This window comes from Urocitellus parryii, chromosome 3 (genome assembly GCF_045843805.1).
Source record: "Urocitellus parryii isolate mUroPar1 chromosome 3, mUroPar1.hap1, whole genome shotgun sequence".
Taxonomy (NCBI): Eukaryota; Metazoa; Chordata; class Mammalia; order Rodentia; family Sciuridae; genus Urocitellus; species Urocitellus parryii.
In genome coordinates this window covers 200,093,792-200,107,574 of record NC_135533.1, presented here as the reverse complement: position 1 = coordinate 200,107,574, position 13,783 = coordinate 200,093,792, and the positions used below count along the sequence as shown (strand labels likewise).

General features: G+C 36.4%; 1 protein-coding gene across 1 annotated transcript in view; it reads right to left on the bottom strand.

Moving 5' to 3' along the window:
- Nucleotides 1–13,728, bottom strand: part of Kif15 (kinesin family member 15) — a 70,958-nt gene extending 57,230 nt beyond the window's left edge. The window contains exons 1-5 of the mRNA XM_077795676.1: nucleotides 13,710–13,728; nucleotides 11,554–11,596; nucleotides 10,876–11,059; nucleotides 8,992–9,068; nucleotides 4,985–5,022 (exon numbers count right to left, since the gene is read on the bottom strand). Coding sequence (XP_077651802.1) covers nucleotides 4,985–5,022; nucleotides 8,992–9,068; nucleotides 10,876–11,059; nucleotides 11,554–11,596; nucleotides 13,710–13,728 — 361 coding nt within the window. The remainder of the gene's footprint in view (nucleotides 1–4,984; nucleotides 5,023–8,991; nucleotides 9,069–10,875; nucleotides 11,060–11,553; nucleotides 11,597–13,709) is intronic.
- Nucleotides 13,729–13,783: the final 55 nt, after the last annotated feature.

The following is a 13,783-nucleotide window of genomic DNA, read 5'->3' as shown; positions in this document are numbered from 1 at the left end:
GTATGTAATGAGGACTGGCTTCAAAGGAGCTTCAAGATAACTGAATACAACACATTTTCTTGAAAGGTGAAAGAATATATTCAAGCGCAGGGAGGGTGGTGCACCCCAACTCCACAGGGACAGAAGCTCCTGTTCTGGGGACCCTACTGGGCATTCCCTTATGTATTTCTTCATGAATTCTTCTAATTATATATCAGATCATTTGTATCCTTTAAACTATTCTCTACAGTAAGTTAATTAAAGGTGTTTCCCTGAGTTCTGTGAGTTATTCTAGAAAATTAATCAAACCAGAGGAGGGGGTTGTGGGAACTCCAGTTTATAGTTTGTTTGTCAGAAATATAAGCCACAAACTGGGGCAGGCAGGCAGTCTTGGGAACTGAGCCCTAAACCTATGAGATCTGACTTTATCTTCAAGTAGATAGTGTCAGAAATGAATTGGATTAGAGGACACTCAGCTGGTATCTGCTGCAAACCTGCTTGCTCACTTGCTGGTAGAGAGAAATTCTTAAACCTTTTAAAGTCACAGAAGTCTTCTGTGTTGATTTTTTTTTTCTTTTCTTTAGTGGTGCTGGGGATTGAACCCAGGGCCTATGCATGTGAGGCAAGCACTCTACCAACTGAGCTATATCCCTAGCCCATGTTGATTGTTGTGGTGTGAAAGCAGAGGAAAAACAGCTTGGTTTTCCTGCAGAGAACTATAGCAATATTTACCAGAAAAATATATAGCAAGAAAAGACCTAGAAGTTACTATGAATTTTAGTTAAGTATACCTTAGAGACCAAAGGAACCAACAGAATCCAGGTATGCATAGGAATGGTACAGAGAACAATTTAAAAATCTTGTCCTGTGCAAGGCCTTATTGATTACACCTGGAATATTTATATGGTCCTTGTAAACTGCACTTTTAAGAGATGGATAACATTCCATCATTATGTACAACTATAATGCACCAATAAAAAATGTGGAAGAAAAAAAGCATAAAAGGGTAGAAAATGCAATTAAATGAGCAAAGAGAATAATATTAGAGCAGAAATCTTACACCATATTCTTGAACAGTATTTAAAGACCGTCAACATATCCTTGGGCACCTCTATCATCACTTGCCTAGAAGGAAATAGTTACTAATCCCGCTCCATCTTGAACCCTTCCTCTTTATTCCATTGATGCCTGAGTAATTTTTCTAATTATATATCAGATCATGTAATTCCTGTTTTAAAATAACCCTTCCAATAACTTCTCATCATACAACAAAATCTGAATTCCTCTCTAAGGCCCATGTGAATTGGCTGCAGGCTACTGCTCCAACTTCCCCTGCTACAAGCCCCTTGTTCTGGAAAACTCCACTCTGGCTGTAGGTGTCTGCTGCTCCTCACAATGTTGCCTATGTGCCCAACTCAGGGCCTGTGCAGTTGCTGTGCCTCTGCCTAGAAGTTTCTTCTCTGGATAGTCTCAGTACCCACTCTCATTTCAATTGTGACCTGAGAAGTTGTTCCTAACCATCCACCTAAAACAGCACCCTGTGCTCTTCTCTATCCCCCACACTGCTTTATTTCTCTTTATGGCACTTATAACCTCATCATACAACTTATAACCTCTGGAATAATTACTATACATTTATTTGTTTTTATTTTTATTTTTTTTTTTTTTAAAGAGAGAGTGAGAGAGGAGAGAGAGAGAGAGAATTTTTTTTTAATATTTATTTTCTAGTTCTCGGCGGACACAACATCTTTGTTGGTATGTGGTGCTGAGGATCGAACCCGGGCCGCACGCATGCGAGGCGAGCGCGCTACCGCTTGAGCCACATCCCCAGCCCCATTTATTTGTTTTTAATTGTACATATGTCCCACCACCACTCTGGAATATAAGCTCCACAAGAACCTGGACATGGCCTTGTATTCACAGAACAACAGTGCCTTGAAAAGTACCCGGCACATTGTAAGCACCCTAGTATTTGTTGTTCTTGTAACCTCAGAGAGAGGAAGAGCTTCCTTACAACAAGTCACAATTCAGAAGCCACTGAAATTTAAAAAGAAAAAAAAAAAAAAAAAACATGGAAAAGGGCTGGGGGGTTGTGGCTCAGTGGTTCAGCATGAGCCTAGCATGTGTGAGGCACTGAGTTCGATCCCCAGCACCATAATAAAAAAATAATACACTGGCACCAAAACAGGCTGGTAGACCAATAGTACAGAATAGAGGACACAGAGACCAACCCACAAATTACAACTACCTTATATTAGACAAAGGTGCTAAAAGCATACAATGGAGAAAGGATAGCATCTTCAACAAATGGTGCTGGGAAAACTGGAAATCCATATGCAATAAAATGAAATTGAATCCCTATCTCTCACCATGTACAAAAGTTAACTCAAAATGGATTAAGGATCTAGGAATCAAACCAGAGACTCTGCGTCTAACAGAAGAAAAAGCAGGCCCTAATCTCCATCACGTGGGAGTTAGGCCCCAAATTCCTTAATAAGACACCTGTAGCACAAAAATTAAAACCAAGAATCAACAAATGGGACGAATTCAAACTAAAAAGTTTTTTCTCAGCAAGAGAAATAATATGTGAAGTGAATAGGGAGCCTACATCCTGGGAACAAATTTTTACCCCTCACACATCAGATAGAGAGCTGTAATCTCTAGGATATACAAAGAACTCAAAAGTTAAACAACAAAAAAACAAATAACCCAATCAACAAATGGGCCAAGCACCTGAACAGACACTTCTCAGAAGAGGATATACAATCAATCAACACATACACGGAAAAAATGTTCAACATCGCTAGCAGTCAGAGAAATGCAAATTAAAACTACTCTAAGATACCATCTCACTCCAGTAAGAATGGCAGCCATTATGAAGTCAAACAACAATAAGTGCAGGCAAGGATGGGTCGGGGAGGTACACTCATACATTGCTGGTGGGACTGCAAATTGGTGCAGCCAATTTGGAAAACAGTATGGAGATTCCTTGGAAAACTGGGAATGGAACCACCATTTGACCCAGCTATTCCTCTTTTTGGATTATACTCAAAAGACCTAAAAACGGCATACTACAGGGACACAGCCACATTAATGTTTATAGCAGCACAATTCACAATAACTAGACTGTGGAGCCAACCTAGATGCCCTTCAATGGATGAATGGATTAAAAAATGTGGCATTTATACACAATGGAATATTAAAGAGCACTAAAAAGTAACAAGATCATGGCATTTGCAGGGAATAGATGGCATTAGAGCAGATTATGCTAAGTGAAGTTAGCCAATCCCAAAAAAACAAATGCCAAATGTCTTCTCTTATATAAGGGGGGTGACTCAAAATGGGGTAGGGAGGAAGAGCATGAGAAGAAAATTACCTCTAGATACGGAAGAGAGGTGGGAGGGAAAGGGAGGGAGAATGGGAATTGCATGGAAGAGGGAAGGAGACCCCCTTCGTTATACAGAATACAGGTATGATGATGTGAGGGAGAAAAAAAAAAGAAGTGGGTCACATTAGATTGAGTAGAGAGAAGTGATGGGAGGGGAGGGGAGGGGAATCGGGGAATGGAAGGATAGCAGAATAAAATAGACATTATTATTGCTGTGGGTATATATGTGACTGCATGACCAATGTGATTCTGCAACCTGTACACTCAGAAAAATGAGAAATTATATCCCATCTGATTCAAATATATGGTATGTCAAGATCATTGTACTGTCATGTGTAACTAATTAAAACAAATTTTTTAAAAAAGACAAATGAAAGGGAAAAAATAATAATAAACAAGCAAATAAATAAAGGTATTTTAAAAAAGCAGAAAAAAATAAATAACCTGAAATCTGACCACATAAAAATAAAAAGCATTAGAAAAACAACAACAAAAAAAACCTTAAGCAAGCAAAATACAATGTGAAAAACCTAGAGAAAAATCTAAAATTTTAAAAACAGTATCAAGTGTGTAAAGGGATGTGGAACAACCAGAAAGATCACTTTAAAAACTATTTGACAGAGGCTGGAATTGTGGCTCAGCAGTAGAGCGCTCGCCTAGCACGTGCAAGGCCCTGGGTTCGATCCTCAGCACCACATAAAAATAAATAAATAAAATAAAGGTATTGTGTCCAACTACAACTAAAAAATAAATTTTTTTTTCTTTTTCTTTATTTGTTATAATTAGTTACATATGACAGTGCAATGATCTCGACATATCATACATTTGAATCAGATGGGATATAATTTCTAATTTTTCTGCGTGTACAGTTTGCAGAATTACATTGGTCATGCAGTCATAAAAAATAAATATTTAAAAAATAAAAAAGAAATAAAAACTATTTGACAGTGTCTACTAAAGCTAAGGATACATATATCCCATCATCCAGCAATTCTACTCCCTGATAAATATCCAACAAAACAACTTCAAAATGTGAATACAAGAAAAAATATTCAGAGCAGCATTATATGGTCCCAAACTGGGACCAAATCCAAATGTTCATCAACAGTGAATGAAAAATTTGTAGCATATTCACACTATAATACACAGTAATGGAAATAAACTACTACTGCACCCAAAAAATAGAACAATTAGGGAGAAAAAAACAGAAACAAAAGAACACATACAGGAAAATTTCATTTTTGAAACTTCAAAAATAGGCAAATCTAATGATAAGAGCAGCAGTACTTAGGCATGGGGCTGGAGTAGTTACTAATTAGGACTCTTGATCTTGGTGATATAGTACAGAAATACATAAAATATCATTAAAGCCCATTAAAGGAAAACTGTTTACCCAACACCAAGTCTGTGCTAGGCATTGAACTAGGAAATATAACTGTGAACACTAAGTCATGAACTCTACTATCCAGAAACTCATCATCTGGCCTAGGAAATATCCCTAATTTTATGGGATCAACATCACATATAGAAATTATGCCTTCACCCAAAATGTATTACATGTTGTCATCACCAAAAGTATACATTAAGATAGCAAATATTAATCTTTAATTTACTTACCCATCATAGTAAATGTCTTCCCTGAGCCAGTCTGCCCACTGTGAAAAAGGTTTTATATATTAACACACAAAATTTAGAAGACTATCCTTCTAATTTTAATATGGTCTACTATTAAATAAATTTTCACCACGAAAAGTTATTCTTTCTATTTCTAAATTATATTAGATAAAACACAAATGATCTAGTTTCTTTCCCTCCAATTCCAGTACTAAGAACCAACCACTATCAATTATCTGGTAAATGCTTCTAGATAATATTCAGAATTTTCATTTACAAAAAGTGAAATTCGTACAGTTCTGCAATCTGCTTTGCTCTTAATTTTAACTCAGATATCTAAGTCAGGGAATGATGTCTGTCCCATTGTTTTTAATAACCACATACTATTTAATGCATATGAAATCTTATAGCATAATTTATTTTACCAAAATTAATTGGACCATTTTCAGTTTTTGCTATTCTAAAAAATGCAAAAATTCCTTTCCTAAATGCTTTGTCTTAAGAAGATATTAAATGTCTTTGTTTAAAACTATGGCAATTTTAAAAACCATTATGTAATAATATAGGTTTTATTTTGTGCCCAGAATCCTATCTCCTTTGTTATGTCACTTAACAGAAACAACAAAAAAACTAAAAATTAAAAACTTGTAAGTTAAAAATAAATGTCAATCATAGTGTCAAATGATTTTAGCTCAGATTTACAGCAAAAAAAAAAATTAAAATTCTGCCAGGCACATCAGTGTACACCTGTAATCCCAGCTACTTGAGAAGCTGAGTCAAAAGGCTTGCATGTTCGGAACCCGCCTCAGCAACTTAGCAAGACCATGTCTCAAAAATAAAATAGAAAAAGGGCTGGGGATGTAGCTCAGTAGTAGAGCAACCCTGAGTCCAATCCCAAGTACTGCAAAAGAAAGAGAAATAGAAAAAGAAAAACAAAGAAGAAGAAAAAAGGTGACAAAGAAAAAGAAAAGGGCTGAGTGATAGTGCCTCTGGGCTCAATTCTTAGTATTGCAAATAAAGAATAAATAATAAATAAAGTATTAAATTTTCTTTTTGGTCAAGTGTCCCCCAAAACCAGAAAAAAAGTATGTTCTAATTGTTATCTCCTAATTTTAGAAGTACGGAGGAAAGTTCTTTGGTAATTCAGAATGAGAAATGGATATTACTGAGTATTCTACAACTAGAATAACCCTATGAACTACTGTCCCAACAGGCACTTGAGAATGAAGGGCCTACCATTAACAATTACTCTAGAATTAGCACTGTCCTAGGCAAACCAGAAAGTATAATCACCCAACAAATAAATCACTCATTTCTACGTGCTTCTTATTTCTACTCACAACTCCAAAGTGATTTTCATTAAGTTATTAGTGAGTATGTCATAAATTAAATATTATTAGTAGAATGGCTTACAGGATCCTCAAAGAAAAGAGTTGTGAAGATACACAATCTCTGCAATTGAGGCTATTTCAAAATCATTTTGAACTTCAACACTCCAAATACTCTATGGAAAAAGTCTTTAATCTCTGAGGAAGATACATCAGGAAACAGTTTTCAGCCTCATAGCTCAAGAGAACATTTAGTTCTGCTGATTACATGAAAAATAAACACGAAAAGCAAAGGCAAAGTGGAATATATGTGCAGAGTGAGTGCTAGGCTTTTAACTTCTTAATATATTCTTTATTTTCTTGTTTTTTGAGCAAGTTATAGAAGAACCAGGATACATAGACAGAACAAAAACAAAACAAACCCCTTGTACCTAACAGCTGCTCAAAATGAATACAAAAATCAGTACATCTATTAAAACCTTCTAGTTCTACATAGATTTAGGAAAAAAAAAAAAATCACACTATCATGACGCCTTCTGGACTTAAGCTATTATTCCAACATCAAGCCCGCTGCAACGTCTGCAGGCTGCCAACATTAGAAAAACAGGATCATTGTTCACTTCAGATATATACATGATTGAGTAGATATAAAATGCTACAGCCACTTTAAAATATAGTTTGGCAGTTTTTTATAAAGTTAATCATAGACTTACCATACGATCCAGAATTGGCATTCCTAAGTATTTACTCAAGTGATTTGAAAACTTATGTTCACACAAATACCAAATTTAAATGTTTATGGCAGCTTTATTCACAATCACTAAAAAAGGAACCCAGCAAGATGTCCTTTAAAGGGTGAAGGCATCAACAGACTGGCGTGTCCTCACATACAAAAAAAATACTATGCAGCAAAAAGGAATAAACCATGAATGTAGACAACACAGACAAACCCAAAGGGCATTTACTAAGATTAAGAAGCCAGATTCAAAAGGTCACATATTGTATGATTCCACCTATGACACTCTGGAAAAGGCAAACTATAGGAATGGAAAATACATGAGTATACCCTGGATGACAAGGATTGGGAGGAGCAGGGTGTGGCTGACTACAAAGAGGACCCCTAGGGAATTTGAAGGTGAAGGAACTCTGTGGTACCAACAGAAAATACCTGATACCATGCATCTGTCAAAACCAATACAACTATAAAGCACAAAGGTTGAACTTTAAAGTATGCACACAAACAAAGCATAGCCACCAGGATATTAAGGATCTCAGAAAAGAATATTATAACTGCAGAGAAGTGAGCAGGTAGGAAAGGAGTTGACCTAAAAAAGTTTAGAAAATGGATTTTGACTCAAAATTATAAGGCTTAAAAAAAAAAAGAACTGTACATAAACACTATACTCAGTAAAAATTCATCTCATAGAGATATAGGCAAATAAATCCGAAACTGCTTTACCTGTATACTAGGTTACACAAGTTAGTAAATGAATGGTAAACAGTAGAAGTCAGGTTTCTCACTACCAGCAAGGAAAGTTAACAGTGGTTATGGATTAGGATCAGCCATCAGTATGAAATAATGTTTCCCTTTACACACATGTACTCACAAAGGGATAGGCACAGAAACAATTATAGATATACATGACTTAGTATATATACATATATGACTTAGATCTGTCTACTGAGAAGGCCTAGAAACTGTCACTCTTCAATTCCAACAAACACACCTACCACCCAGATCTTGGTTTCTAAAAAAAAGAACAAGGATTCCTTGAGCCCAGAGCATCTTGTAATATCACAAAATAAGGAAGAACTCAAAATACACAAGGGTAGAATACGGCAAATGGACACAGAAACCAACCTCAAAGAGCTCCCAGGGGCCAAAGTTGAATGATGTGAGCAACCAAATAAATAATGTAGCATTGGATTATAACCCAAAGTATGCTATAAATATACATATGTCCATATGAAAGAAAGAAGACAAATCTTTATATTTATTTATTTTTTTGATGCTGGGGATTGAACCCAGGTATTGTGCATGCAAGGCAAGCACTCTACTAACTGAGGTATATCCCAGCCCCAAGAAGACAAATCTTTCTTACAGAAGAATTTCAAATATAACATATAGATACTCTCTTCTCCATAAAGCAGAGCTTAATCCCACACCTTGATTATCAGGTGGGGCTGAGTTAATCACACAAGTCCTTAAAATCCAAGAACCTTGTCCACTATAGTTAAAGGGAGATGTGACTAAGAAAGATGAATTGAGGGATTTTACATTGCTGGCTTTGAAAATCAAGAAAGGGGGCTATAAGCCAAGTAATCTGGGTGGCCTCTAGAAACTAGGAAAAGAAAGAAAATAGATTTTCTATTACAGCTTCCTAGAAAGGAACATGACCTTGTTAACACCTTGATTTTAGCCCAGTCAGAACTATGTTGAAATTTTTTTTTCCTGGTACTGGAGATTGAACCTAGGGGCACTTTACCACTGACTTATATCCCAGCCCTTTTTACTTTGAGACAGGATTTCCCAAAATTGCTGAAACAGAGACTAATAAATTTATATGGTTTTAAGCAACTAAGTTTGGGGCAATTTATTACAATAGCAATAGAAAGCTAATAAAAAGCCAATAAAAACATTTATTACTATACCCTTATATGTGGATACAGTCAACAACTTACTATGCCAAGATGGTACCATTATAGCCGCTCATGCAAGACTCCACAATGCTTTTAGTTACAGTTGAGAATACAGATTCCTACAAATGTAAGTACCAAACATGTTAACATTTCAGAAAAATGAAAACCTTTTCCTAAACTATATTCTACAATATAATGAGAAAAACTGAGTGCCAAGATTTTTTAAACAAACTTATGACATCATGGTTACATCCTCTATAGAAAAATGTCTGAAACATCTAAGCAATAAAATTTTAACCATAATTAAATCTATTAATCTCCCATATAATTATAGATTTAAAGTGCACATCTATCAAGGGCAGGACAGAGTCTGGCCAAATATCAGTACCTGAGAAAGTTAACTCAGTGCCTACTTGACTGTCTTGCCCTTCATTATTTCTATGAAATAGAGTTCGTCTTATTTTTAAAAAGTGTTGATGTTAAGTTTATAAACTTTAAAAAAACTGAATTTCATGTAAAATTTTTCATAGCATATTGCATGCAAATATTAATCTGGTATTAACAAATAACCCTACGACTTATTCAGTTATTTTCTCATAAGTTTATACTAAATAATATCTGATTTTTATTTTGAATTTTGCATATAAGTAGACGCAGTCTTTTCAACAACTCAAGAACCCCTAAATCTACATTGTCCACGAGCCACACTTGACTATTGAGTACCTAAACATTGCTAGTCAAAATTGAGATGAGTTGAAAGTGTAAGACACATGCTAGATTTTTTTTTTCTTTTGGGGGTACCAAAGATTGAACCAGGGGTGCTTAACCATTGAACTCCATCCCCAGCCCTTTCTAAACTTTTTTTTTTTTTTTTTTTTTTTGTGGTGCTGAGGATTGTCTAAACTTTTTTATTATAAGACAGGATCTCGTTAAGTTGCTGGCTTCAAATTTGCAACCGTCCTGCCGCAGTCTCCTGAGTCACAGGGATTACATACATGTACTACCACGCCTGGCCACACACTAGATTTTGAAGACTAAGTGTAGGAAAAAAAAAAAAAGGAAAATATCTCAATAATTTACACTGATTACATGTTGAAATGATACTTTGGACATATTGAGTTAAATAAGATATATTTCTAAAATCAATTTTACCTGAGTCTTTATACTTTTCTTTTCAATGTGTCTACTAGAAAATTTAAAATTATACATGTGGCTTTTATATTTCTATTGGCTAGCAATGCCATAGATGAAAAGATAAATGATCTAAAGCTCTAAATAGCTCACCAAAAACATATGTATAAGAGAATAATCAAGACCCATGATGTACAGTATAGTAAGAATTAGCTATATGTGGCTACTGAAGTTTAAATTAATTAAAATTAAATAAAACTTAGTTCATCGGACACACTAGCCACATTTCAAATGCTCAAAATAGTCACATGTACCTAATGTACATAAGGCACCGATTTAAAATTTTATTTAATTTTAATTAAACTTAGTCATGTGGCTATAGATTACTGTGATAAACAGCTCAGATATAAAAGATTTCCATTAATGCAAAAAGTTCTATTGGCTAGTGCTGACTAGGTCTTAATTAAATTTGCCTTATTGTCATCATAGTAATTCTAAAATCCTTAAACTAGGTGGCTAATTGTACTCATCAATCACTCAAGCGGCCCGAAAAGTACTCCTCCATTAACCTCCATCACTGAGTGAAGAAGCAAAGTAAAACAGGCTTGTGTCATCCTATCACAAAATTCGATGAATAAAGAAGAAAGCTATTTAGTAAAATTAGAGTTGAAATATTCATAGAATGTTTGAACTTATCTTAAATCAATCAAACTAAAGAGATCAAAAATGAAATCTTTACAAATAACAAAGACTTGTATATTTCAAGTGAAAAGTTAAGCTTCCAGTTTTCATTACCTGCGTGGTGTCCATGTCTGCAACATAATCAAATGTGAAGATCTTGGGCTCAGGGCTGGAATGCAACCGGAGACTTGTTGTGGAAAGCACAGATAAGCACAAGCCATGCTCTCCATCAACTGACCTAGAGCCCTCGGCAGGTGGACGAATTCGCACAAAAATTTTGATGGCATCACCTTCATTACTAAAGAAAAAGAAAGTAACAGCTAAGTTTATTGAAGAAAAGAAATTATAAAGGATCCGAGTTTCATGTTGCATCTAATATTTCTTATAATAAGTTTCCCCAACAAAGTCCAAGACATGCTCCATTTAAATTTACCTCTTATAAGAGTCTCAATGACCCACACTGTTTATTGAGTTAGTTCATGATAGGCACCTTCATAAACCTTTACTGGAAATAAAGGGAGTTCTTTTCAAAGGGATATAAACACTGCTTGTCTCTCATTCCCTCTTGCCAGCAAAAATAAAAGTCATTCCAAGGGAGAATTATGTAACCAATCCCTTATTTTAATTTGGGAATTAAGAGGGCAGGGGAAGTATATTATTTTCCCATATTTCCAGCTGATTGAGGACTAAGCTAAATTTTAAAACAAGTACTCCTTACTATGCTAAATACTTATTCTAGAAATATAAAATTGCTAATTCTTTGGGGGCTCATCAATAAGACTTTTTTCTTACCTTGGCAGGTTAGACTGAGAATTTGTCACATTGCGTAACTCAGCTAAAAAAAAAAAAAAAAAGATAAATCATTAAAGATGATTATAATTAGTTTATGGAAACCCCATTCTCTAACTTGTTCCTCAGTTGCTGACACTCTTCAGTCTCCCCATCCCTCACATCCATGGTGTGATGCTCCTGGGCTGAGGCCTTGATCCTCTTACCTATTCTATCTCAACCCATTAAGGTGGTAATGCTGTCCAGCCCCATGGTTTTAAAAGCTAGGTATATACTGATGATTCCCAAATTTAAATGTTCTCTCTAGATTGCTTTCCTAATTGCCTACTTGAAATCTACAACTGGAAGTCCAGGGGGTAATGTCTCAAATTTAATGTGTCCAAACCTGCTCCTGATTCCCTTGTGCCAAGCCAATGTTCTGCTTCATCTCAGTAAATCACAATTCCATCCTTCCCGTTGTTCAGGCCAAAAATCATAGTCATCCCTAACCCCATTCTTTCTCACTGGAGCCAATCTGTCAGCAACTCCCTGTCTCTAACTTTAAAATATATCTGTAATATTAAACTTCTTGCCAAATCCACTGCTACCACTGCAGAATCAAGCCAGCAACATCTTTTACTTGGGTTATTACAACAGTCTCCCTGCTTCTCTCGTTCCCCTGAGACAGAGACTACCATAGGGATAAAGGACAAATGCAATCCTGGGCCTTAAATCATGGGCTGACAGCCATTAAAAGATAGTACAAGATTTTTCTTTGCTCTCTCACCTTAACTCATTGCTTGTAAGGTATGAAAAGCTTGGTATGGGCCTTACCCATTCCCCTCAAACAACTTTATTAGCTTCAGAAACTAGGTGCCTAATTAGGATCAGGATGCTCTTGCCATGACTCTCTGAGGACAAACAACATGAAGAATAAAAACTGTTGAGAAACCATCAAAATTGCAAATTCCCAGGCCCTTAATTTGATGCCTGCCATAATTTGTGTTCTCTTCCATGCCCCACCTTTGGGTTCTCTTAACAACTACCGAGACTTCCTTATTACAAGACAAATGTTTATATGGAATATGGCATCAATATTGAAAACTAACATTTGGCTCCAGGATAACTAACTGATCTTCCTCAGAGTTAAAGTGCTCTCACAGGAAAAGAACCAATACATCCAGAACTTGGAGGACTTCAAATAGGAGAAAACCAAAGAGGTGTACAGTTAGACACATTATACTAAATATTCTGAAAGTCAAAACCAAGAAAAAAATATTGAAAGCAGCAAAAAAAGGCCTGTTGTTACAAGGAGCAAGACGAAATCCCATACCATCCCACTCCCTCCAGCCAACACATATTCACATTCCATATGCTACCCTCCTAATTGTCATTTAGTAGCTGCTTCAGTTATCGTCTAGTGTTAGGTATCAGTGTTTTTGTTCAAGTAAGCTTTGCAGCCTGTGTCACATTGCATAGCTCATTCATCTCAATTATCTTACAGATAGGCATTGTATCATCTCATTTCAGAAAAGGAAGGATGAATACAGTAAGATTTTTAGAAAGACCACATTCACATAACTATTATTACAGTGTACTATTCTAACTGTTCTTATTATTTGTTATTGTTAGTATGTTACTGTGACTAATTTACTGGGAGTCTTGGAATGTATCCTTGAGGATAAAGGGCGACTACAATAAAGATATTGCTGCAATCTGTGCTTTAAATTCCTTTATCTGCAAGAGAAAGACGTGTTTGGGACATAGATAAATCCTTCCTTTTGAGAAAGTCAGAAATATGGAAACCTGCAGAAGGTAGTGATCACTGAGTAAGGGCTGACCCTCAGGCAGGGCCACTTAGACAGGCAGCCCGCAGCGGACAAAGAAGAGGGCCGGCAAAGAAGCAGCAAGATGGAAAGAAGGAAAAGGAAGAACAGATTCTAGTCTTAGGGCTCCGGTTCTCCACTGTTGTTCCCGAGCAGAAGTGTGCCAGCTCCCCTCACGCGCCAATATGCAGAAGGAACGCTGAGAGTGGTCTGCCAGCTCGCTCTCTGTGCAGCACGGATTCCAAGATGATCACCGATTTTTCCTGTCCTTCACCTGGGACAACCCTACGGGAAGCCTCGCGACGTCGTATCTCGGGTGGTAACTGGGTCACGAAACCGCGGCCCCCGACTTACTTTTGCAGCCTGGCGCCATAGCGCCCTCAGCCCTGGACCTGGAACCTGCTCAGCCGACACTTTCACCTCCCGCC